The 24,771-nt window shown below is 38.7% G+C and overlaps 1 protein-coding gene across 2 annotated transcripts in view; it reads left to right on the top strand.

Annotated features, from left to right (window-relative positions):
• The window catches only part of rabgap1l (RAB GTPase activating protein 1-like), a 132,309-nt gene that overhangs the window by 27,974 nt on the left and 79,564 nt on the right, over positions 1 to 24,771 (top strand). For both annotated transcript variants that reach the window (XM_089000307.1, XM_089000308.1), the window contains 2 exons: positions 8,209 to 8,302; positions 9,780 to 9,930. In XM_089000307.1, coding sequence (XP_088856433.1) covers positions 8,209 to 8,302; positions 9,780 to 9,930 — 245 coding nt within the window. The remainder of the gene's footprint in view (positions 1 to 8,208; positions 8,303 to 9,779; positions 9,931 to 24,771) is intronic.

Genomic DNA, 24,771 nt, shown 5'->3' with positions numbered 1-24,771 from the left:
GGCAAGAGTAACAAATATCGTCTTCTAAGTCCTTGTATGTTGGATAGTGACAGCAGAAACATTTCCTGCCCATCTGGCCTCAGCATACTGAAGCACCACCTTTGTGCCGGGTTTTAACAATTTGAAAAGGTTCTCCACAAGCACATTCTTCATCTGCAAACTGCTCCGGTTGTGTTTGGTTTGAAAGGTGCTTTATCTTGATGCAAGATGCAAGACCTGAGAAATTTGCTGACACTGGACAGCAAATTTCTCACTGCAATATCTCGATAAGTCTTCAGCTTTTATTGTAAAGGACAACAGACGCCTCCGGACAAGTTGTGTCCATAATTTGTAAAATCACTTCAAATTACTTCTACTGAGCGTATTTTACAAAGATTCCACCGCATATAGCTATATTTTACGTTTTAAGACTCGCGCTGAATATTCAGGTAGTCTTGTTTTCGAGTTAGTGAAAATTCCTGACGTGACGTGAGTTAGGAAACAAAAAAATGGTGTCCTTTGAAGGACAACCGACATCACTTTTTTGTTTCTTAAATGACATCAGAAAAACGTTTTATAGCATCTAAAGTACCCAAAACACGCAGGATGATATTTTTAGTCAAATGCAGAACACCAATAAAAATGACTATGTGTCTAAAATCTACTTCAATTTGAAACCGGAAATGACCAGTTTCAGAAGGTCCCGCCCCCTTGTTTGTGGTGTCACGCCAAGATGTCTTGCCTTGCTCGAGAATCAAACCAATGGCTTCAGATTCGGAGAAAATGCTTTCTTGTTACTCATCCAGTTATAAATATTATTCAAATAGTCCTGAAGAGGAAAGCATATATGTTTGCAATCGATTAAAGAATTTATTTCGTGTCATTTTGAGGCATCTGGAGAGAGATGTAGCACCCACAAGATGGCGACAAAGCTCCGTTGGAAATGGGCTGATTTGTCAGCTGGGAATTTGTGTCAGCGAATATCAAATACAGTAAAGTCTCGTTATATCGATATTCAAGGGAGTCCGAAAAAATATCGATATAACCGGGACTATCGATATATCCGACCCTGTTTGCATGCAATTTTCTCAGTGCGTGCATAGAAATAGTATCGATATAACCGGGACTATCGATATATCCGATATCGATATAACGAGACTTTACTGTAGTTGTTCGGTGTAACACACAACGATTCACCATCGTGTTATTTGTGTTTTCCTTCGAATTTCGACATCAACACGGATCACCACGAAGTTTTCAGACCAAACAAAGTACCGCAAAATGCATTTAGGTGATGAAATGACAGCTCCAATGTGTCCTTTCTCGGTCAGGGGCGTTCCTTCCGTGACGTGAGGACTCGTCACCAACTCAAAAACAAGACTTCCGGAATATTCAGCGCGAGTCTTAAAACGGAAACTATAGCTATATGCGGTGGAATCTTTGAAAATACGCTCAGTAGAAGTCATTTGAAGTGATTTTACAAATTGTGGACACAACTTGTTCGGAGGCGTCGGTTGTCCTTTAAGGCTGCACAGAATCTCGACACCAAATGCAGTAAAGGAACCCCAAAACATAACTGTCGTCCTTGTTTCACTTTAACAACAATGTTCTTCTCTTGATATCTGATGCACTGTAGTAGTTCCACTTTTGTCTCTCCTAGCCGTGAAGCCCTTTCACAGAAGCTGTGTGACTTGTCAACATGCAGTTTTGCTTTTTTTCCGATTTATTTCAACGGTGGGGTTCTGCTTGGCTGTCTGCCATCAAATCCACTTGGGCTTCAACAACGGATTCTGACACTGTTGTGCTGTGACCTTGGAGTTCATGTTCAATTTATTTTGAAGTCATTTTGAGTTCTTTTTTTAACTACAATGATACCTTGGCTTACGAACTTAATTGGTTCCCAGACAGTGTGTAAGGTGAAAAGTGTGTATCCCAAAAATTAATTTCCAATAGGAAACCATTAAAATTACAATAATCCGTTCCCAGGTCCCCATAAAACATAATTTTCTACTTTCTAATTTTCTAAGCCTTAAAACTGCATTAAATATACCTTATTTTATGTATAATAAATGTGCTATGGTATTACAATTAAAGAAATAAACTGTAATGTACAATAAAGTAGTTGGTGGCTTGATGGAATGGAGTGGCCGGTTTCATCAGCATTAAAACTTTCTACTTTCACCCTCTTGAGGAATGATCCTTTGCAGGTGCTTTCTCTCCACTAATTTTACCTAGTTCCTCATCAATTGTGTTCTGTTTAGCTGGGTTGACAGCTTTTTGCATCAAGTGTACAGATAGCTTATGTGGGTTATTTGTGGAGCCTGATTGATGGGAATTTTAACCTTGCAGTCTACACTCTGCATTTGGACTATCATGGTTGAAACGAGTCCCAACGTCACTGTTTTCTATCCATTTTGTCACTCTCTGTCGTCTGCCTGTCTCTTTAATGTTTAAACCACCTTCCCTCACTTCTGTGTTCTCGACCAATCACGTGGCTTTAACCGAAGACTGGGGGCGGGGAATAGAGGACAAAAAAATGTCGGCAGCCATTTTATTTTTTGGAGAATGGCTTCACGCTCTCTCTGTCTGTAAACCCCTCACCCCTCCTTCACTGCTGCGTTCTTGACCAATCACGCGGCTTTAACCGACAACTGGGGGCTGGGAATAGACAACCAAAACAAGCCGGCTGCCATTTTCTTGCTAGGAGAACGGGCTCGTTCGGGTACGACACATCACTTATTGTGGCAGCTCCGTGTGTATCCCAAAAAAATAGTTTGTATGCCAAGGTAAAATTTTCATAAGTTTAACGTTCGTAAACCGAAAAGTTTGTAAGCCAAGGGGTTCGTGAACCGAGGTATCATTGTAGTTTGGAAATGATCTTAATGACTTTACTTTTTCTATCAACTAAAATTGTATTTCTAATTACTGAAGAAAAACTCCCTCCTTTACTTCTTCCGGTCAATGTTTAAGTATGGAATACACCATGTTAGCAAACATCCCAGTGATTGGTTGCTGCTATTAAAAAAAATTCTCATTTGCAAAAACGTGGGCATTAACTCATTCACTGCTATTCACAAATGTATTCAGGAATTGGGAAGATGACGTAGAGCGTCATTCGCAAATTTGTTCGGGTTTTATTTTTTTCTTGTTTGGGTGACATGGCCTCTGGCAATGTTTCCACAAGGGGCAGCTATTCCCTTCTTTCCATGTTAGCACTTTGTTCTAGCTTCAGCTGTTGTTAAAGCGTAATATAAACCAATATAGACTGTATGTATTGCATTGTAGTATTTTGGACAGCCGCCCCCAATTCAAGCTCATATAACTCCAAACCCATACAATTTAGGAATTAACTTTTTTTTCTGATGAAAGAAGAGAGTGGAAGGTTTCTTACGCTCCATTGAATGTTTATGTCGTCCTAAAACTCAATATTCTGTGGGTCCTGGAATTTGAGTGACAATGTCAAAACCCCTGGCACTGTAGTGGACACATTTTAGCACGTCTGGCAGTGAATGAGTTAAGCACGTATCTGCTGTCACTAAAAACATACATGGACTAAGAACATGATGTACTTTACTGGTGACTTTTATTTATTTAATTACGTTGGGTCATATACATTCTATCAAGTCAGCCAATCTGTGTCCGTTCATACAGTTCACCTTCCCGCTCACTGAAGGACTAGAAAATTCAATCCATGTAGCTATAAATATTTATTGGAGTACGCATCAAACCATATTTGCATTCATCCTTCTATTCACTAATCAATCCATCCATCCATCCATTCATCATCATCATCATCATCATCATCATCATCATCATAATCATCTACTGTATTCCGCTAAGTGGAGGATAATAAGGATGTTAGTGCCTATCTCAGATGACTTATTGCGGTTGATTAGCTGAGTGAAGTCAGATGCAGATTTTCCACTGTTTCATTGTGAGATATGAAGAATATATTTGTAAAATGCAAAAAAAGGAAAGTTCCCTATAGGGAAAACCTCATCAATGCATTGACAATGTTCCATATTTACGATGCAACCATTCATCATTACCAAGCTTTCAACTAATTGTTTGGTATAAATCATGCTAGTAACATTTAAAAAGAGTAACAAAAAAGGTGTATCCACAGGATAAGGGTGTCAAACTAATTTTTTGCCACGGGCCACATTGTAGTTACGGTTTCCTCTCAGGGCCTGTTCTGGATTTTGGGAAACATTCGAAAGTTTAATCACCTCCTCATATTAGATATAGAACGCACAACAAATGAATGAACAACTAGTTTTCAAATCCGAAGTAAAGAATAATGACTGTTATTGTGGTTTACATGCGACAATTTTAAATTTCGGCTTGTACTTTTGCAAGCATTGTGGCACTTGACGTGCTTGATTTGCTTTCACGGACCAAATCAAACGATGTGGCGGTCCAGATTTAACCCCTGGGCCTTGACTTTGACACCTGTGGACTAGGGCTACATCCCATGATTCTTTTAACTCATTCACTGCCTGACATGTGCAAAAATGTGTCCACTCAAGTGCCAGGCTTTTTGTAATTGTCACTTGAATTCCTGGACCCACAGAATATAGATTTTTAGGACTACATAAACACTCAATGCAGTGTAAGAAACCGTAGACTCTCTTCTTTCATCAGAAAAAAAGTTAATTCCTAAATTATATATGTCTGGAGTTATATTAGCTTGAAATGAGGGTGGCTATCCAAAATACAATGCAATCCCTACTGTACATTTTGTTTCATATTGCGCTTTAACAACTTAAGCTGGACCAAAGAACTAACATGAAAAATGGCAATGATGCCCCCTTCTGGAAGAGAAAAAACATTGCCAGAGGCCATGGCCAGCACTTTATCAGCACCCAAGCATGAAAAAAATTAACAAAACCCAAATAAAGTTGGGAATGCCGCTCTACGTCATATTTTCAATTCCCGAATAAATTCATGAATGGCAGTGAATGAGTTAATTGAAGGTGCGCCTTATACTCCAAATCAGCCTTAGGTGTGGAAAATATGGTAAGTTATCTGCACGTTTACTTTACAATCCAGTCAAAATTTGGGAAATTAGACAGCTAACAAAATACAGTTGTGGCAATTTAATTCCACATGTAGTCAGAGAGCAAGCATGTCAGAGAAACTATTTTTACTTAACTCATTCGGCGCCATACGTGCAAAAATGTGTCCACTCCAGTGCCAGGGTTTTTGTCATTGTCACTCGAATTCCAGGACCCACAGAATATTGACTTTAAGACCTACATAAACATTCAATACAGCGTAAGAAACCTTAGACCACAGGTGTCAAAGTCAAGGCCGGGGGCCAAATCTGGCCCACCACATCATTTTATGCGGCCCGCGACAGCAAATCCAACTTCATGAAGCTTTCTAAATTTTCTAAAAATTTCAAATTGTCCCATGTAAACCATAAGTCATTATTCTTAACTTCAGTTTTGAAAACTTGGTATTCATTAATTTATTGTAGATTCCTAATGTCATATGTGGAGGGAGTAAAAATTCTAATGGCTTCCCCAAATTCATAACGGCCCTCCGGAGGAAACCGGCACTACAATTTTGCCCGTGGCAAAACAAAAATGACTCTGACACCCCTGCCTTAGATTCTCTTCTTTCATCAAAAAAAAGTTAATTCCTAAATTATATGGGTTTGGAGTTATATGAGCAAGAAATGAGGACAGCTATCCAAAATACAGTGAGACCTCAACTTACGAACTTAATTGGTTCCCAGACAGAGTGTGTAAGGCGAAAAGTGTGTATCTCAAAAAAAATTCCCATAGGAAACCATTAAAATGGGAATAATCCGTTCCCGGGTTTCCATAAAATATACTTTTCAACTAAATAAGCCTTAAAACTAAAAACTACACACAGCATACCTTATTCCATGTATAATAAATGTGCTATTGTATTGTAATGAAAGAAATATACTGCATTGTATCATACAGTCACTTTATTTACATTTGTGATGGTCATTGATGGCTTGATGGAATGGCGTCGGAGGTCAAAGGGAATTGCTGATTGGAAAGAGAGGCACATTACATGAGGCCTGTAATTAAAGAAATAAACTGCTGTAAAAGAAAGTTTTATTTAACTTTTTGATGGTCGTTGATGGCTTATGGAAGGAGAGTCACCTTCCATAAGGACTGTTGGTAACTTATCCTCTGGTGCTGTTCGGTCGTGTGCTTCCGCCGAAGATCACTCCGCCGGCCGTGGTGGGTGTGTATTATGAAAATAGTCCTTATTATAAGGTTTAATTTTCAGAAATATGACGTTTGTAAGACGAAAAGTTTGTAAGATAAGGTGTTTGTAAGTTGAGGTCTCACTGTACAATGCAATACATACATATTGGTTGATACAGTGATCCCTCGCTACTTCGCGGTTCACTTATCACGGCTTTAGTGCATCGCAGATTTTTTTTTCTGGGGATTTTTTTTATTAATGGCATGCAAATGTGCAAACAAACAAAGAAAGAGAAATAACACTGCAAACAACACTGAAAACAAAGCAGAATAAAATCAAACACACTTGCTTTGAACAGCTCATGGAGCAGAATGCAGAATAATGCAGAATAAAAAAAGCTGACTACATTGTACTTCGCGGATTTCACCTATCGCGGGCTATATTTGAAACGTATCTAACGTATCATTTAAAGCTATCCATAACCTTGCCCCCCCCCCCCCATACTTACCTGACCTTCTTCAAATATCTATTCCCTCTCGTTCACTCAGATCCTCTTCCTCCCTCCGCCTCTGTGTGCCCCCCTGCCCGTCTCAGCACGATGGGTGACAGAGCTTTCAGCTGCTCTGCCCCCAAACTCTTTAACTCACTTCCTCCCAACATTCGTAACGTCGATTCTCTTCCCACCTTCAAGTCACATCTCAAAACCCAGCTATTTAAAATTGCATTTTCTGTATAGCTCTCTCTCCTGTTTCTATTTATAATTGTATTTTATTTATTTCATTGTATTTGTGATTATATTATATTTATTATCGTACCTGTGCTTGTCTGTGACTGTAAAGTGTCCTTGAGAGCTTTGAAAGCCGCTTAAAATGTAATGTATTATTATTATTATTATTATTATCTCCCGCGATAAATGAGTGTTCACTGTATAGCACAGGTGTCAAAGTCAAGGCCCGCGGGCCAAATCCGGCCCGCCACATCATTTTTGTTCGGCCCGCGAAAGCAAATCAAACTTGTTAAATTCCATGATGATTGCTAAAATCTGAGCCAAAATTTCATATTTTTGGATGTCAACCACCATAAAAGTCATTATTCTTGACTTCAGATTTGAAAACTAGTTATTCATTAATTTGCTGTGTGCTCTATATGTAATATTTGAAGGCATTTAAACATTCTAATGGGTTCCCCAAATTTATAACGGCCCTCGAGAGGAAACCATAACTACAATGTGGCCCGCGGCAAAAAATGACTGACACCCCTGCTGTGTATAGTGCTTTAAGAACAGCCGAAGCTGGAACAAAGCGCCTACATGTAAAAAAGGGCAATAGTGCCCCCTTGTGGAAATAAAACCATTGCCAGCGGCCATGGCCAGCGCTTTAGTGACATCTCATCATGAAAAACCAAAACCCAAACAAATTCAGGAATGGCGTTCTACGTCATATTTTCAATTCCCGAATAAATTCGCGAATGGCAGTGAATGAGTTAAAAGCAAATTCAAAGCACAATTTCCACAGTACTGTACATTCAACATCCATTATTTTGCTCGTGTGTAAGTGAATGTAAGTGTAAAATAAAAATGGAACATGTTGAATAAATGTTGTATAGGAGCCATTTTGTGGATGCGTGTCCAAGTCTAAATGCTGCATATACCATGGACTATATTGTGTTTTATGTTCTCGTGGGTGTCTTCTGTGTGGGATTGGCTCTCTTCAACAGCAGTACAGAAGGCTAGACATGCCGGCAAGGCTGCAGCATCTACACTCAAGTGTTTTGCTGTGCTGATTGCCTCTTGTATGCCTTGCAAACTGCCAGATGGAAGAACATTACACTAATGGAATGTGTAGGCCGAGTAGAAACTCTCCAACCCGTATTAGGAATTGTGCGGTCGGAACACGGAGCCCCAATTTAAATGCTTCGCACGAGATCTGAGATTGAGTTTTGTGTTCTCATTTGGGCTGGACGTCACAGCCATCAAGGTCACGATTGGAGACAAATGTCTAATAAAAATGTTCTGTGGTCCGTTTGTCTTGCATGTAGAAAGTGACAGTGAAATCTCCAGTGGGACGGGAGATGTTTCCAAAGATTGTCCTGAGAAAATTCTGGAATTGTGGGGAACGATCCTCAATAGATGGTAAGGCAACTAAGCTTTTAGATTTTGCGAGAAAAAAAAAAAGCTTTCTTGTAGGTTTTCAGAGTCTTGCCACCATTTTTTCATGTCATGTGTCAAATGCGTTTTTCTGATATGAATGACATTTTCTTTTTCTTTTTTTTTAATGCAGTTAAAATCGGTCTTATTTTTAAATATCACCATGAATGATTCAGCACTGTTTTGCATTTATTAGCTGTTGCATAAGTGCAAATTGAAGGATCATTTTTTAAAAATCTGGTGTCACTGTGTACTGTAACTCATAAGAATCGAAAAGTCTGAGTCTCCCTCCATCGCCTCCATAAAAGATGAATGTGGTCATTAATCTTGATGACACAATTGAAGTTGGTCTTTGTTAGTCCACCAGCATACTTAATAATAATATAAAATATTGACAGGATCACTTGTGATTATGTACAAACTGTACAAACACTGATGTAGAATTTTGACTCATAAATATGAAAGATGCATGGTTATGCCTCACTGCTAATATTCAGTATGACTGCAGTTGCAGTTTGGTTGAAAAGAAAACAGTTCACGGTGCCTTTTTAACTCATTCATTAATTTATTCGGGATTTAAAATATGACAGAGTGCCATTCCCAAATTTGTTCGGCGTTTGTTTTTTTTCTTGTGTGGGTGCCGATAAAGCGCTGGCCATGGCCTCTGGCAATGTTTTTCCCTTCCACAACGGGGGCAGCATTTCCCTTTTTTTCCCATGTTAGCGGTTTGTTCCAGCTTAAGCAGTTGTTAAAGCGCTATATAATAATAATAATAATAATACATTTCATTTATAAGCGCCTTTCAAAACTTTCAAGGTCACTTTACAGTCACAAGATAGGTTTTTCTTTGGGTGAGCAGCGGCAGCCACTTGCCCCAGCGTTCACTCAACCCAGAAGTAACACAAATAGATAGAAAGTGAGCTAGATAGCTATTAAGCCAATAGATAGTCAACTAGCCAACCAACTAGATAGCTAGCTAGCCAACCAGCTAGATAGCTAATAGGTAGCAAATAGATAGCTAGTCAGATAGCTAGCCAGGTAGCCAGCTAGATAAAGCGCTGGCCAGATCTCCGGCAATGTTTTTTTCCCTTCCACAAGGAGGCAGCATTTCCCCTTTTTCCATTTTCACGCTTTGTTATAGCTTTAGCTGTTTTTAATGCCCTATATCAACCAATATGTATTTCTTGGATTGTATTTTGGACACCTACCCTCATTTCAAGCTCATATAACTCCAGACCCATATAATTTAGGAATTAACTGTTCAAAGAAGAGAGTATAGGGTTTATTATGCTGCATTGAATGTTTATGTTGTCCTAAAACTCAATATTCTATGGGTCCTGGAATTTGAGTGACAATGACAAAAACCCTGGCACTGGAGTGGACACATTTTTGGACATGTCTGGCACTGAATGAGTTAAAATGATTCAGTTTGTGTGTGCGTGTGCGCACGCATACATTTTAGGCATGGGAACCTGTCCAGTCGTCCGAAAGGTTTGCACCCACTGGTCCGTAGTGGCATTCCAGAGCCGCTGAGAGCTGAAGTATGGCAGCTACTGGCCGGTTGCCATGACAACTATGACCTGCTCGAACACTATCGCATCCTCATCACGAAGGTAAATGAATGACAGAAGAGAATAATATTTTTCCTTTTACAAAGTGCAATTTGACTTGTTGGGAGAACAAAGTGAGAGTGGAAAAAAACACCCCACAGTGTGGTCAAATGTATACAATGCGTTATATTGTTGGTTTATTTTACACAATGGTTTTTAGATCTTTTCCATCTATTTTTATTTGTATTTTTTCATAAATTGCCTGGTGCTCAGTCTAAGGCAGTTGTCCCCATCTGGTATTAGCCACGGGAGACAGACCAAAATCTTTTGTTTGTTTTTCTTGTCTTTATTTGTTTTTGTTTTTGCTGGGCATCAGTCAAACATACACACACTGCCAGTGTCAAATAGGAACTTTCAAGCGTGAATAAGAATAGCGATTAGTGATTCCATGATCAAGATTTCTGATATAAGGTGACTAATTGCAGGCTGTGCATATATTTACACCACAAATGAAATGTGTGTGGCTCAAGCTCATCACAGTCCCCTAAATTTGGTTTGCAAGTTGAAATCTATCGAGCTATCTAGCTAGTTATCTTGCTATCTCTCTAGGTAGTTATCTAGCTAACTATCAAGCTAACTACATAGCTATCTATCTAATTAGCTAGCTATCTAGCTGTGAATATATTTACACTACAAACTAAATGTTTGTGGCTCAAGCTAATCACAGTCCCCTAAATTTGGTTTGCAAGTTGAAATCTATCTAGCTATCTAACTAGTTATATAGCTATCTATCTAGGTAGTTATCTAGCTAACTATCAAGCTAACTACATAGCTATCTATCTAATTAGCTAGCTATCTAGCTGTGAATATATTTACACTACAAACTAAATGTTTGTGGCTCAAGCTAATCGCAGTCCCCTAAATTTGGTTTGCAAGTTGAAATCTATCTAGCTATCGAACTAGTTATATAGCTATCTATCTAGGTGGCTCTCTAGCTAAATATCTAGCTAGCTTTGTAGCTAAATATCTAGCTAACTAGCTATCTAGCTATCTATCTGGCTATATAGCTCTCCAGCTAGTTATCTAGCTATCTATCTCGGTAGCTATCTAGCTTGCTCTGTAGCTAACTATCTAGCTAGCTAGCTAATTAGCTATCTATCTAGCTGTGAATATATTTACACCGCAAACGAAATGTCTGTGGCTCAAGCTAATTCCGGACCCCTAAATTTGGTTTGCAAATTGAAATCTATCTAGCTATCTAACTAGTTTTCTAACTATCTATCTCGCTATCTATCGAGGTAGCTATCTAGCAAACTATCTAGCCAGCTATCTAGCTATGTATCTAGATATCTAGCTATCTATCTCGCTATCTAGCTATACATTTCATTCATAAGCGCCTTTCAAAACTGTAAAAGACACTTTACAGTCACAGGATAAATTCACGTGGCTCAATTTATAGTTATAAGAATTAATATTGGAATACGAAAAAGAAAATTGATTTCATTCTTTTTTTTTTTACTGTGTCCCATTATTATAATGCTTGTATTAATAATGTATCTCAAATCTCTGACTGGCGTGGCTGAAGTCCATCTTTGGTTTCGGAGTAAAAGATTTGTAAATCAGCGGGCAGAATGACAAAGCTTACTGCAAAAGCTAACAGCAGCATGTGTGAAGAGGTGATATGAACACACTAAGAAGACAAAGATCTTCACTTTTATAGGAAATAGAAAACTCCTTCGCTCTACCGCAGAACACAAAGGTAAATCTACCGAGCGTAATCAAAAGGCACAAAGGATGAAGTCAGGATAATCTGCTGAGAACGAAGGACTGGGAGCATTAATATGGACCCATGAGGGATAGATAAGAGGGAGGGAATCAGTGTAAACAATGGACAATCTGGCTGATTTTTGTCTTTCCAGAGTCACATTTGTATTTGTTCCTCCTTACCGGTGGACATTTCTCTTTTCAAGGCAATCTGTTCAAGTGCCTCGATATGGTTCTTTCCCTGTTTCTTAATATTTGTCACTCTGTGCCTCCATCTTAGTTGTATTGTATCTATTCCTCCCCCCCCCCATGAAAATCTTGCCCATCGGCATCACCAATGTTGTTTTGGTTCCACGGATCGTTTTCTGCCCCCCCCCCCCCCTCCCTTTACATGAGGCCAAACGTTTTTATTTCAGATGATTTATTCTCAATTCACCGACGGGTGCACACCCACCTCCTGTCTTGCTGGAGTTTGGTAATGATAGGCGGGTGGTCGGTCTATTAATAGCAGCACCAAATGAATGGATGGAACTGAGGGAATATAATGGAGAGAGGCAAAGAAGGAACAATGACACTGATGGCTCGGATGATGTGGAGCATATTAATGTCGATTCTCCCGGCTCAGTGACAACATTAATGCTAATTGAGTTCCAAGTAATTGGACTGTTGCCCTTATCAGAGGGGTTTAAGTGTAAATAATTGCATTTGGTATCAGAAGGATATCTGAACAGAGCGTTTGTTTGGAGTTATTTAACACCTGATGAATGTTAATGTCCCTATCTAAATTGGGAGACGACAGTAGCATGGTTGATTCTGCCATTTCTTTTCAAACCATTTAATCTTGATTAATATCAGTTACCATTTGTGAAATAGCGTTTTTGAGGGACTGACAGTGATTTTTTTTCACACTTCCAGTGTTTTTGAAATAGTGCAACCATATGACTTAAGTGTCAACGTTCCAGAAAATGTTCTTACAAATAAACAGCTTTATATGGGTAATTCTCAAAGTCTGTCATCAATAACGCACATTAAAATGGGTGTGTGTGTGTATATATATATATATATATATATATATATATATATATATATATATATATATATATATATATATAGTAAAGTCTCGTTATATCGATATTCAAGGGAGTCCGAAAAAATATCGATATAACCGGGACTATCGATATATCCGACCCTGTTTGCATGTAATTTTCTCCGTGCGTGCATAGAAATAGTATAGATATAACCGGGACTATCGATATAACGAGACTTTACTGTGTGTATATATATATATGCGTCTTTTTTACGGTCAAGGGCGGTCCTTTAGTGACGTACGGACTCGTCACCAACTCAAAAACAAGACTTCCTGAATATTCAGCGCGAGTCTTAAAACGTAAAATATAGCTATATGCGGTGGAATCTTATTATTAATAATTATATATATATATATATATACACACACACACACACACACACACACACACACACACACGCACACACGCACACAGTAGTGGACAGTTCATTTTATTGTGGAGCAGCATATGGTGTCATTATCAATACATTATCATGTTTAGTGTCGCGTTGCTCACAATTACATCACATCTTCACAATACACAATTTTCTTACACACACAAACACACACACACCTGCATGCGTGCACACACACACAGGACCTCAGAGTATCTGGGGAATTTACAAGTATGTTTCTTTCTCAGCTTGCACAGCACTATATTTGTGGGTGGGTTTGGTGTTTGTCAGTGACATTTTAACAACCTTTTCGTTTCCTTCGAGCTGAGCAAGCCGAAAGTGTACTACTGCGCTTGAAACCACATCTTAAAAAGCTTGGCCAGCTATTTGTCGGGCTGTTTTTCTAAAGCTCAGTAACATACACAGCAGCCAGTCTATTAAGGGGTCAGCACCTCTTCATGACAACATCGATAAACAACCCATGGCTTTTCTGCCAATGCCTTTTCAAAATAATATACTATACACGTGGACAAGATTGTTGGAATTGTTCATGAAAGAACACTGTTCACAGAAATACAGTAAAGTCTCGTTATATCGATATTCAAGGGAGTCCGAAAAAATATCGATATAACCGGGACTGTCGATATATCCGATATCGATATAACGAGACTTTACTATATATATATATATATATATATATATATATATATATATATATATATATATATATAAACACAGACGCTCCCCTACTTATGAACATTAGAGGTACAAACAATGGTACCTTCAAACATTTTTGTAGTAACATATATAGTATGTTGTACATGTACATATCTTCATCGAGCATATATTTTATTAAATACAGTAAAGTCTCGTTATATCGATATTCAAGGGAGTCCGAAAAAATATCGATATAACCGGGACTATCGATATATCCGACCCTGTTTGCATGTAATTTTCTCCGTGCGTGCATAGAAATAATATCGATATAACCGGGACTATCGATATATCCGATATCGATATAACGAGACTTTACTGTAACTTGAAACCCAGAAGACGTAATCAATAATTTATCAGAATGAATGATCTTAGACGTTTTTTTTTCTCTCGATGAACATACAGTTGGTGCTGACATAAGTGTTGTTTTTTTTAACCTGCTTTTGTAAATTTAACAACAACAAATATCAATGTTGTGGTCTGTCCAAAGAACATGATCCCAAAATCTCTGTTGCTTGCTAACATGTATTTTTTTTCTCATTTATTTTCAATAGGGGTGTCCTACTTGGTACTGTAGTCCCCATCTACTTAAAGGACAACCGACGTCCGGACAAGTTGTGTCCATAATTTATAAAATGTAAAATTCAAATGTCTTCTACTGAGCGTATTTTAATAAGATTCCACCGCATTTACGTTTTAAGACTCTCGCTGAATATTCAGGAAGTCTTGTTTTTGAGTTGGTGACGAGTCCGTACGTGACGTCACTAAAGGACCGCCCTTGACCGTAAAAAACACGCATTGTAGTGGTCCTTCCATCACGACTTGTTTGGTCTGGGGACCTCTTGTTGCACTCAAAAGCCGCCAGAAGGCCAGAAGCGCCATATAAGGAATTTATCAGCCTGTGGAAACACCATTGTGTGCCTCTTTTTTTGGGTGAGAGATTTCCCCCCAATGTTGCCTCAAAATGGCACAAATACATTCTTTAATCGATTGCAAACATGTATGTTTTCCTTTTCAGAGCTATTTGAATCATATTCATAACTGGATGTGTAACAAGAAAGCATATTCTCCGAATCTGAAGCCATTGTTTTGATTCTCCAGCAATGCAAGACGTCACGAACTGGGGGCGGGACTTTCTGAAAGTGCCCAATTCGCAGCTCAATTGTTTGCATATTTTGGACACTTTAAGTCATTTTTATTGGTGTTTTGCATTTGACTAAAAATATCATACTGCGTGTTCTGGGTATGTTAGATGCTATAAAACGTTTTTCTGGTGTCAGTTAAAAAACAAAAAAGTGACGTTGGTTGTCCTTTAAGATCAAATGGCAACAGGTAATGCAATCTTAATTTCACTGGAGTTCGTCCTGTGCTCTTTCATTTCTATTTGTATTTTCCGTTTCTCTTTAATATGTCGTCAATTTTCGTTCTGCGGACACTTCCAGGGAAACTGGCTGCAGTCGTATGGATCTTAAATTTCTGAATACATGTAATGTATCACAGGATGATCAAGCTTCTTGGGCATGGTCGAATAACCTTTACCTTTATTATGCTTATATGCCATTTTATTTTCTAATATCCATCCTGTCCTTGTACAGTAAAGTCTCGTTATATCGATATCGGATATATCGATAGTCCCGGATATATCGATACTATTTCTATGCACGCACGGAGAAAATTACATGCAAACAGGGTCAGATATATCGATAGTCCCGGTTGTATCGATATTTTTTCGGACTCCCTTGAATATCGATATTTTTTCGGACACACTTGAATATCGATATAACGAGACTTTACTGTATGTCTATTGCCCACCAATATATTTCACATTATGTCTCGGTTGACCCATCATAGATGTAACCCATGTGTTGCCACAAAAGTGGCAACATTTGCATTTCAATGCCTTTCTCCAACCCCCCCCCCCCCCCCCCTGCCCGTCTCAGCACGATCGGGGACAGAGCTTTCAGCTGCTCTGCCCTCAAACTCTGGAACTAACTTCCTCCCATCATTGGTAACATCGATTCTCTTCCCACCTTCAAATCCCATCTCAAAACCCACCTATTTAAAATCGCATTTTCCGTGTAGCTCTTTCTCTTGTTTATAATTTTATTAGTATTTATTGTATATTATTTGTGATTATATTTTATTTATTATAGTACCTTTGCTTGTCTGTGACTGTAAAGTGTCCTTGAGAACTTTGAAAGTCGCTTAAAATAAAATGTATTATTATTAACTCATAAATTACAATCACCAAGCCACAAATGTAATATTCAAGAAGCCTTTCTTTAACTCATTCACTGCCAGACGATGTACAAATATATGTCCACTCCAGTGCCAGGGGTTGTGTCATTTTCAGTAAAAATGCAGGATATTGCTCACACAGAATATTGAGTTTTAGGTCTGCATAGACATTGAATGGAGCGTACGGAACCTTATACTCTCTTCTTTCGTCAGAAAAAAAGTTCCTAAATTATATGGGTCTGAAGTTAGATAAGTTTGAAATGAGGGCAGCTGTCCAAAATGCAATGCAATACAAACATAATGGTTTATATAGCGCGTTAACACCAGCTGAAGCTGCAACAACGCATTACCATGGAAAAAAGGAAAATGCTGCCCCCTTGTTGAAGGGAAAAAGCAATTCCAGAGGCCATGGCCAGCGCTTTATCGGCACACTCAAGCATGAAAAAAACAAAACCTGAACAAATTTGAGAATGGCGCGCTACGTCATATTTTCAATTCCCGAATAAATTTGTGAATGGCAGTGAAAAAGTTAAAAACAAACTGTAATATATAGGCAAGTGGAAAAAAGCAAAACAGAGCCACGGTATTACTGGATTATGTGCTACTTATCTGTACAGCTTTCATTTAACAAGTTCACCACGTTTGTAAAATGCGTCACAGAACTTAATTTTTTTACTGTGACAGTGCATTGTGCACGCGTGGTTCTGTATGTGTGTTGGCATCGCCTTCTAGTCATCTTGACACTGATATGACAGCTCGGATTAACAAGATCCTGCCTAAGGCATCTTCCCTGGTCTCGTAGCATTTCTGTGTCACATTCCCTGCTGAGCGTAGCCAAACAGTATACAGTATGACTGTCATATTTTCAAAACAATGTTTAATCAGCTTTATTAAAACACATGCATGTAGTACAGTGATACGAACTTAATTGGTTCCCAGACAGAGTGTGTAAGGCGAAAAGTGTGTATCCCAAAAATTAATTTCCCATAGAAAACCATTAAAATGACAATAATCCATTCCCAGGTCCCCATAAAACATAATTTTCTACTCTCTAATTTTCTAAGCCTTAAAACTACACAAAATATACCTTATTTTATGCATAATAAATGTGCTTTGGTAGTATAATTAAAAAAATTAAGTACTATATAACATAGTCGTTTTATTTACATCAGCATTAAACATTTGATGAGGAACGTAGCCTTCTTATTTCACCAGCTTGAGGAATGATCCCTTGTAGGTGCTTTCTCTGCGTTCCTCATCAATTGTGTTCTGTTTAGCTGGGTTGATAGCTTTTTGCATCAAGTGTACAGATGGCTTGTGCGGGTTGTTTGTGGAGCCTGATTGATGGGATATTTTAACCTTCCAGTCTACAGTATATCAAAGTGGAAGCGAGTCCAAATTTCACTGTTTTCTATTCATTTTCTCACCATTTCACTTTTGGGTTTTTTTTCTCACTTTTGTTAATTTGCTCTGTCGTCTCCCTTTTCGTGTGTGTGTGTTTTCTCACTCTCTGTCGTCTGCCTGTCTCTTTAATGTTTAACCCCACCACCACCACCACCACTGCTGTGTTCTTGACCAATCACGTGCCTTTAACCGAAGACACCATTTTGTTTTTGGGAGAACTGCCTCACTCTCTCTGTGTCTGTAACCCCTACCCCCTCACTGCTGTGTTCTTGACCAATCACGTGGCTTTAACCGGACATTGGGGGCGGGGAATAGAGGACAAAACAGTCGGCCACCATTTTCTTGTTAGAACGGGCTCGTTCGCGAACCACACATCACTCATTGTGGGAGCTCCGTCCGTATCCCGAAAAATAGTTTGTATGCCAAGGTAAAATTTTCATAAATGTAACGTTCGTAAACCGAAAAGTTCGTAAGCCAAGGGGTTCGCAAACCGAGTTATCACTGGATACAGTTCAACTCCAAATAATGCATTTCATTTCCTATGCATTAAGAAGGCTATGCACCATGCACCAGGTGGTATTGACTACACCTTGACCAAGACATTGCATAAATTTATCATGACGAGCATCTGCTGAATTGTTGAGGAATTTTTGATCCTCAGCACACAAATCAAAAGCCAATATTCTGTCTCTTCCTGTGTGCCTTGAATGAAATATTTACATCCAAACTTTACTGATGAATAAGAGATGTGTCATGACCTACATGCAGCAAGGACAAGAGGAAGGGAGAATAATGAATATAAATATCTCAGCATGAGTGGTCGGACCAGTTCTCATCACTGTATGGTGTGAGATGGAAAATGATTAATGGTGAGCCTGTGTTTGACCTTCGGCTTGTCTTTAACACATTTATTTACTCCTGCTCTCCAGATACAGTATGTTAGGGTTGCAAAAGGAATCGATTATATGTAAAAAAAATCATCACGTATTGGAGGCCAACTTATTCTGGGGACAAACTTTATTAATTAACTCATTCGTTGCCAGACGTGCAAAAATGTGTCTACTCCATTACCAGGGTTTTTGTCATTGTCGATTTCCAGGACCCACAGAATATTGAGTTTTAGGACTACATAAAAATTCAATGCAGCGTAAGAAACCTTAGACTATCTTCTTTAATCAGAAAACGCTGTTTCCTCAATTATATGGATCTGGAGTTATATAAGACTGAAATGAGGGTGAGTGTCCAAAATACAATGCAGTACATACATATTGGCCCTTTTATACGTCCTGTAAATTGCATCTCCTATATTCTTTGATAATGTTAACGCATTCACTGACAGACGTGTAAAAATGTGTCAACTCCAGGGCCAGGGTTTTTGTCATTTTCACTCAAATTCCAAGACCCACAGACTATTGAGGTTTAGGACTACAAAAACCCTAGACTCTCTTATCAGAAAAAAATAGTTAATTCCTAAATTATATGGGTCTGGAGTTATCTGAGCTTGAAATGGGAGCGCCTTTCCAAAATACAATACATTATGATGTATATAGTGCTTTAACAACAGCTAAAGCTGGAAAAAAGCATTTCCAGAGGTCTGCCCAGCGCTTTATCGGTACCCAAGCAAGAAAAAAAAATGGGAATGGCACTTTACGTTATACGTTATATAACGATACGTTATGAGAAATGAGGGAGGTCAGCATGCAGGTGGGTGTGTATTGAATCTTAGTGTAGTTAGATATTTAGTCAGAGCTGTTTGGTAAATCTCGGGATAGGCTTGGGCAAATGATAAGAAGGAGAGGTTAAAACATGGTAGAAGGAAGTCATGAGTTGAATTCCATGATAGACAAGTTTGTTCATCCTTTCTGTGAAATATGCGAGGGAGTTGGGCATAGACATTGGCTTTTGTGAATTCAGGGTTGAGTCTTCATTTGTACGGTACGGACGAGGAGTATTTGGGTTCAATCCAGCATCGGATTTAGTCTGGGAATTTGGGCAGATGAGGAGAAATCAATGTGTTCTGAAGGGAATGTCGTGGGAGAAGGGGTTTCATTCTGTTCAAGTTAACAGATTGATTCGACACAAATGTGTGCTGGGAATGTGCAAAAAGAACGTATAATTCGGCATGAAAATGAAAACAATCACGGGTACTGGGTGGCTATGGACCCAAAAGCAGGCAGTCAATGTAGGATTGTACCAAAATAAATAAATAAATAAATTAGTCCATAAATGAATCAGAATCAGAAAGCCTTTAATAGTCCCATAATGGGGAAATTTTCAATCTCCAGCAGCAAAAGGAGTGGGGCGGGCGTCAAAGTATTCTATGCACAAAAGAAAATGGCAGCTGACCGAAATGTACAACTGCACAAAAAAACGTTTCATACAAAGAACTGTACATACTGCAAAGTAAAAAAAAAAAAATACATAAATAAATAAATACATAAATAATATATATATATATATATATAACTGTATATATATAACTAATATATGTAACTGTATTAAGCAAGTATATAAGTATAAAAACATATTTGATATATGTAACTGCGTTAACTCGACATAAGGTGGCTGTGCTATTTACAATGTGTGTCCAGGATTTTTTTAATAAATAAGTGAATAAATAAATATATCAATAAATACATGCATACAAAAAAATGAATAGATGAGTAAGTGAATGGATGAAACTGATAGAATGGATTGGGTGTAGTGTGCACTCGCACATCCTGGGGGCAGTCCGTGGGCTATTGGGCGATGGCGACTGACTGATTGGGCACCCCTGCCTGACGACAAAACTTGACATGACAACTGACAAAGAAGGAAACCATACAAATTCAGAAGGAAAAAAGTAGTTAGTACAAACAACACTGAGACAAGACTCGAGTGGACACCTAATGAGACATGAAAAAAAAATGTCCACAGGGAGAATATGATAAAACTAAATCGGATCAAAACTAAATGAACAAAAACACAAATAATGACACACAAACTGTTGGAACAATACGAGGAGGGGAAAGCAGTCGAGCGATTTCATGTGTATTTTGTTTGTGTGCCTTTTACGTTTTAGTCATTGTAATGTTCTTTTTGTAAAGCCATTGGTCTACTTATACATCACTACTAAATGTTTTTTATCCCTACAGTGAAATTATTTGTCTATTATCCAATCAGATTTTTTTAATGAAATAGGTCACTGTTTTAGGAGGATGATGTTATGGTGTGTAAATAATCCTATATTGGACATACTACAATGATGACATATGTTAAGGAATAACCCATATGTTTCGAAATTCAAATTTGGTCTGGTTTTGGCGTAGGATTGAAATTGTGGGAAGCATTCACCTTTGCCTCCAAGTGGCCCCCGCTGGCTCACTTTGGTCGAAAAATGAATAATTAACAGTCGCCTTCTGGTGGTGTTTTTCATCATTGTCCACTTCTAAAGGTGAACAGCCCTGTGCTCGGCTCTCCATTGACTGGCTCCTTATAGAGTGCCAGCTGTTTCTTTTCTATCTGACTGACCAATACATACAAAAACATCATTGCTCATCTTAGAAAATAAAATGGTATCACAGCTAATGACTGACAGACACAAAAGAAATGAATCAGAATCAGAAAACCTTTATTCGTCCCACAATGGGGAAATTTGCAGTTCACAGCAGCAATTTGAAAGGGGATGGCATCGGGGGGGAGGGGGGTGAAAGGATAGAAAACAAGATATTCAAAGCATAGCAAAATAAAAATTTCAACTGTATACTGCAAATGTGCAAAACCGTTTCCTAAATAACAGTACATCGTGCAAATATCAAGAAAGGCACATTGATATATTTAGCTGTATTGCATCAACCCATATTTATAGTACAAGTGTCAAGTGTCCAGTTTTTTTGAAAATATATATATTTTTTTATATGTAAAACATAATTTTTGTGTCATTTAACTCATTCACTGCCATTTCCGAATTTATTCGGCAATTGAAAATATGACATAGAGCGCCATCCCTGAATGTTTTCGTTTTTTGTTTTTTTCATGCTTGGGTGTCGATAAATCGCTGGCCATGGCCGCTAGCAATGTTTTTTCCTTTTCCACAAGGGGCATAATTTCCCTTTTTTTCCCCATGTTTGCGCTTTGTTCCAGTGTCAGCTGTTGTGAAAGCGCTGTATAAACCAATATGTACTGTATGTACTGCATTGTATTTTGGACAGCCACCCTCATTTCAAGCTCATACAACTCCAGACCCATATAATTTAGGAATTAACTCTTTTTTTTCTGATGAAAGAAGAGAGTCCAAGGTTTCTACCGCTGCATTGAATGTTTATGTAGTTCTAAAACTCAATATACTGTGGGTTCTGGAATTCAAGTGACAATGACAAAAACCTTGGCACTGGAGTGGACATATTTGTGCACGTCTGGCAGTGAATGAGTTAAAATACAGGATGGCCCGTTAGTCAAGCGGTGAGCACGTCAATTTTATAGTGCACAGATTCAATGTTCGCATGTTCTCCCTGTGCTTGCGTGAGTTTTCTCTGGGTCCACTGGTTAACTCCCGCATTCCAAAAACATTCATGGCAGGATGATTGAACACTCCAAATTGAGATCTGAGAGTGAGCACAAATACTTGTTTATTTTTGGCTGTCCCCCTGCACTGGGAGGTCTCTTTGGTCACAGTATGTTTCATCCTGGAACTCTTTCATAGACACCATTTTCATTCAGTCGCTTCCTTATTGTTGAGTCATGAACACTGACCTTAGCCGATTTTTAGAGATTGTCTCTTGCTTCTTTTTGACCTCCTTTTCTCATTGGGTACTTTTTGTCATGTCAAGATTCACACTGTTCCAACTGTGTATAATGGCGCTTGCCATCGTTCATTGGAATTGTGAAGCTTTAGAAATACAGTCAAGTCTCGTTATATCGGTTATATCGATAGTACTGCTTATTACGATACTATTTCTATGAACGCAAGGAGAAAATTTACATGCCGCAGGATCGGATATATCGATAGTCCGGTTATATCGATATTTTTTCCGACTCCCGAGAATATCGATATAACGAGACTTTACTGTAGCTTTCTAACCTTTTGCAGTGTCATGGATGTCAATGTTTCATTTCTTAGCTAATCTTGACTTTCGCTGGATCATGTAGCGTAGCATTTTGTTGCAGCTTTGAGATTCTTTTGGGTGACTTATTCTTCCCAGATCAATTCTATTGATTCAATTTCTTAACTGAACAAGTCTGAAGGTAATCTGATTTGGGTGGAAATTAGGTCAGCGTTCCCCCCCCCCCAAAAAAAAACAATATGATTAGCCACAGTTAACACACGATTTACAAGGGCTGGAGCAAATTACATTTTCATGCAAGGCCAGGTAGTTATGAATATGATTGTGTTTTTTCCTCATGAATATAATATCCCGAGGTGGCCATTGCGGTGGGTCCGTCACCAATAGATGCCTGTTTTGCTGAGAATTGATGACTGATGGGGGGAAAAAAGAATGGACTCAGGAGGCTTTCGTCGGTGTCATCCTCACTAATTGAGTGCTCCCCGGCCATCACTGACGTATGCTCATTTTGCTGAACCAACTTCGGCCTTTCTCATGGGGTTGTTCATGTGGGTTTGTTTGAGAGGACTGCATTGAATATACAGTGATACCTTGGCTTACGAACTTAATTGATTCCCAGACAGAGTGTGTAAGGTGAAAAGTGTGTATCCCAAGAATTAATTTCCCATAGGAAACCATTAAAATGAGAATAATCTGTTCCCAGGTCCCCATAAAACATAATTTTCTACTTTCTAATTTTCTAAGCCTTAAAACTACACAAAATATACCTTAATGTACAATCAATGTGATATGGTATTATAATTAAAGAAATAAACTGTACTGTATAATGGTCCTTTTATTTACCTTTGTGATGGTCGTTGATGGCTTGATGGAATGGAGTGACTGGTTTCATCAGCATTAAAAACTTGATGAGGAACGTAACCCTCTTTCACCATCTTGAGGAATGATCCCTTGTAGGTGCTTTGTCTGCGATAATTTTAACTTGTTCCTCATCAATTCTGTTCTGTTTAGCTTGGTTGATTGGGCTTTATCCATCAAGTGTACAGATTGCTTGTGCGGGTTATTTGTGGAGTCTGATTGAAGTGATATTTTAACCTTGCAGTCTACCCTCTGCTTTTGAACTATCAAAGTTGAAACTCTCTCACTGGCGTCTGCCTGTCAAAGTTGATATCCATTTTCTCACTCTCTGTCTCTTTAATGTTTAACACTCCCCCTCTCACTGCTGCGTTCTTGACCAATCACGTGGCTTAAACCGAAGACTGGGGGCGGGGAATAGACAACCAAAAACAAGTCGTGACTAGACGACAAAAAAAAAGTTGGTGACATTTTCTTTTTTGGAGAACGGCCTCACTCTCTCTCTGTCTGTAACCCCATCCCCCACTGCTGTATCCTTGACCAATCAAGTGGCTTTAACCGGAGACTGGGGGCGGGGAATAGAGGACAAAAACAGTCGGCTGCCATTTTCTTGTAAGTAGAACGGGCTCGTTCGCCAACGACACATCACTTATTGTGGCGCTCCGTGTGTATCCCAAAAAATAGTTCGTCTGCCAAGGTAAAATGTTCATAAATGTAACGTTCGTAAACCGAAAGGTTCGTAAGCCAAGGGGTTCGTAAACCGAGGTATCACTTTACTGTACATATGTGTGTGTGAGAGTGAGTGCTCCTGTTTCAAAGAGAACCTTTGCGGGGAATGAGATGGCCGACTGGGATTTTCTTGGGAGGCAGAAACAGATGATGCCCGATACCCTCGCAGATGCTGGCTTATGAATTTTGCGTCCATAATAGTCCGGATGTTTGTGTTCCTATCTGGCCCAGAGGACACTATGTCTACAATTTCCCAAAACAATTTGAAATGCGGACCTGTGAGACCAAAGACCACTTTTCTACTTTATCGAAACCCTGGCAGCATTTCTGAATGTTGCTGATGAACAGCTTTTACTTTGCATAGTAGTTTAAAATTGCACCAAACTGTATTTTCTGACATTATATTTCTGAGGTGTTCCTGTAATGGCTGACATGTTGATGTGCTATCTAGTTGAATGGCAGCATAATCTTTTATTGTGTCTGACTTATAATGTGGCGTGCCTCATATTTGGAAAATTGTTCTTTATTTATATATTATATTTTGATAACTTTTTTCTTTCATTGAAGGTGCGCCTCACAGACTGCTGTGCCTTATACACCAGAAAATACGGGACTGGTTTTGTGGAGGATAGGGCTTTGCACAGCACAATGGCTTCCACGTTTTGTTTTGTTTTTCGGATGAACAATTTCTGAACTC

This window comes from Hippocampus bargibanti, linkage group LG07 (assembly GCF_051943395.1).
Source record: "Hippocampus bargibanti isolate YZ-2025 linkage group LG07, ASM5194339v1, whole genome shotgun sequence".
Lineage (NCBI taxonomy): Eukaryota > Metazoa > Chordata > Actinopteri > Syngnathiformes > Syngnathidae > Hippocampus > Hippocampus bargibanti.
Note: the sequence above shows the minus strand (reverse complement) of the source record. Positions and strands in the feature narration are given on the sequence as shown.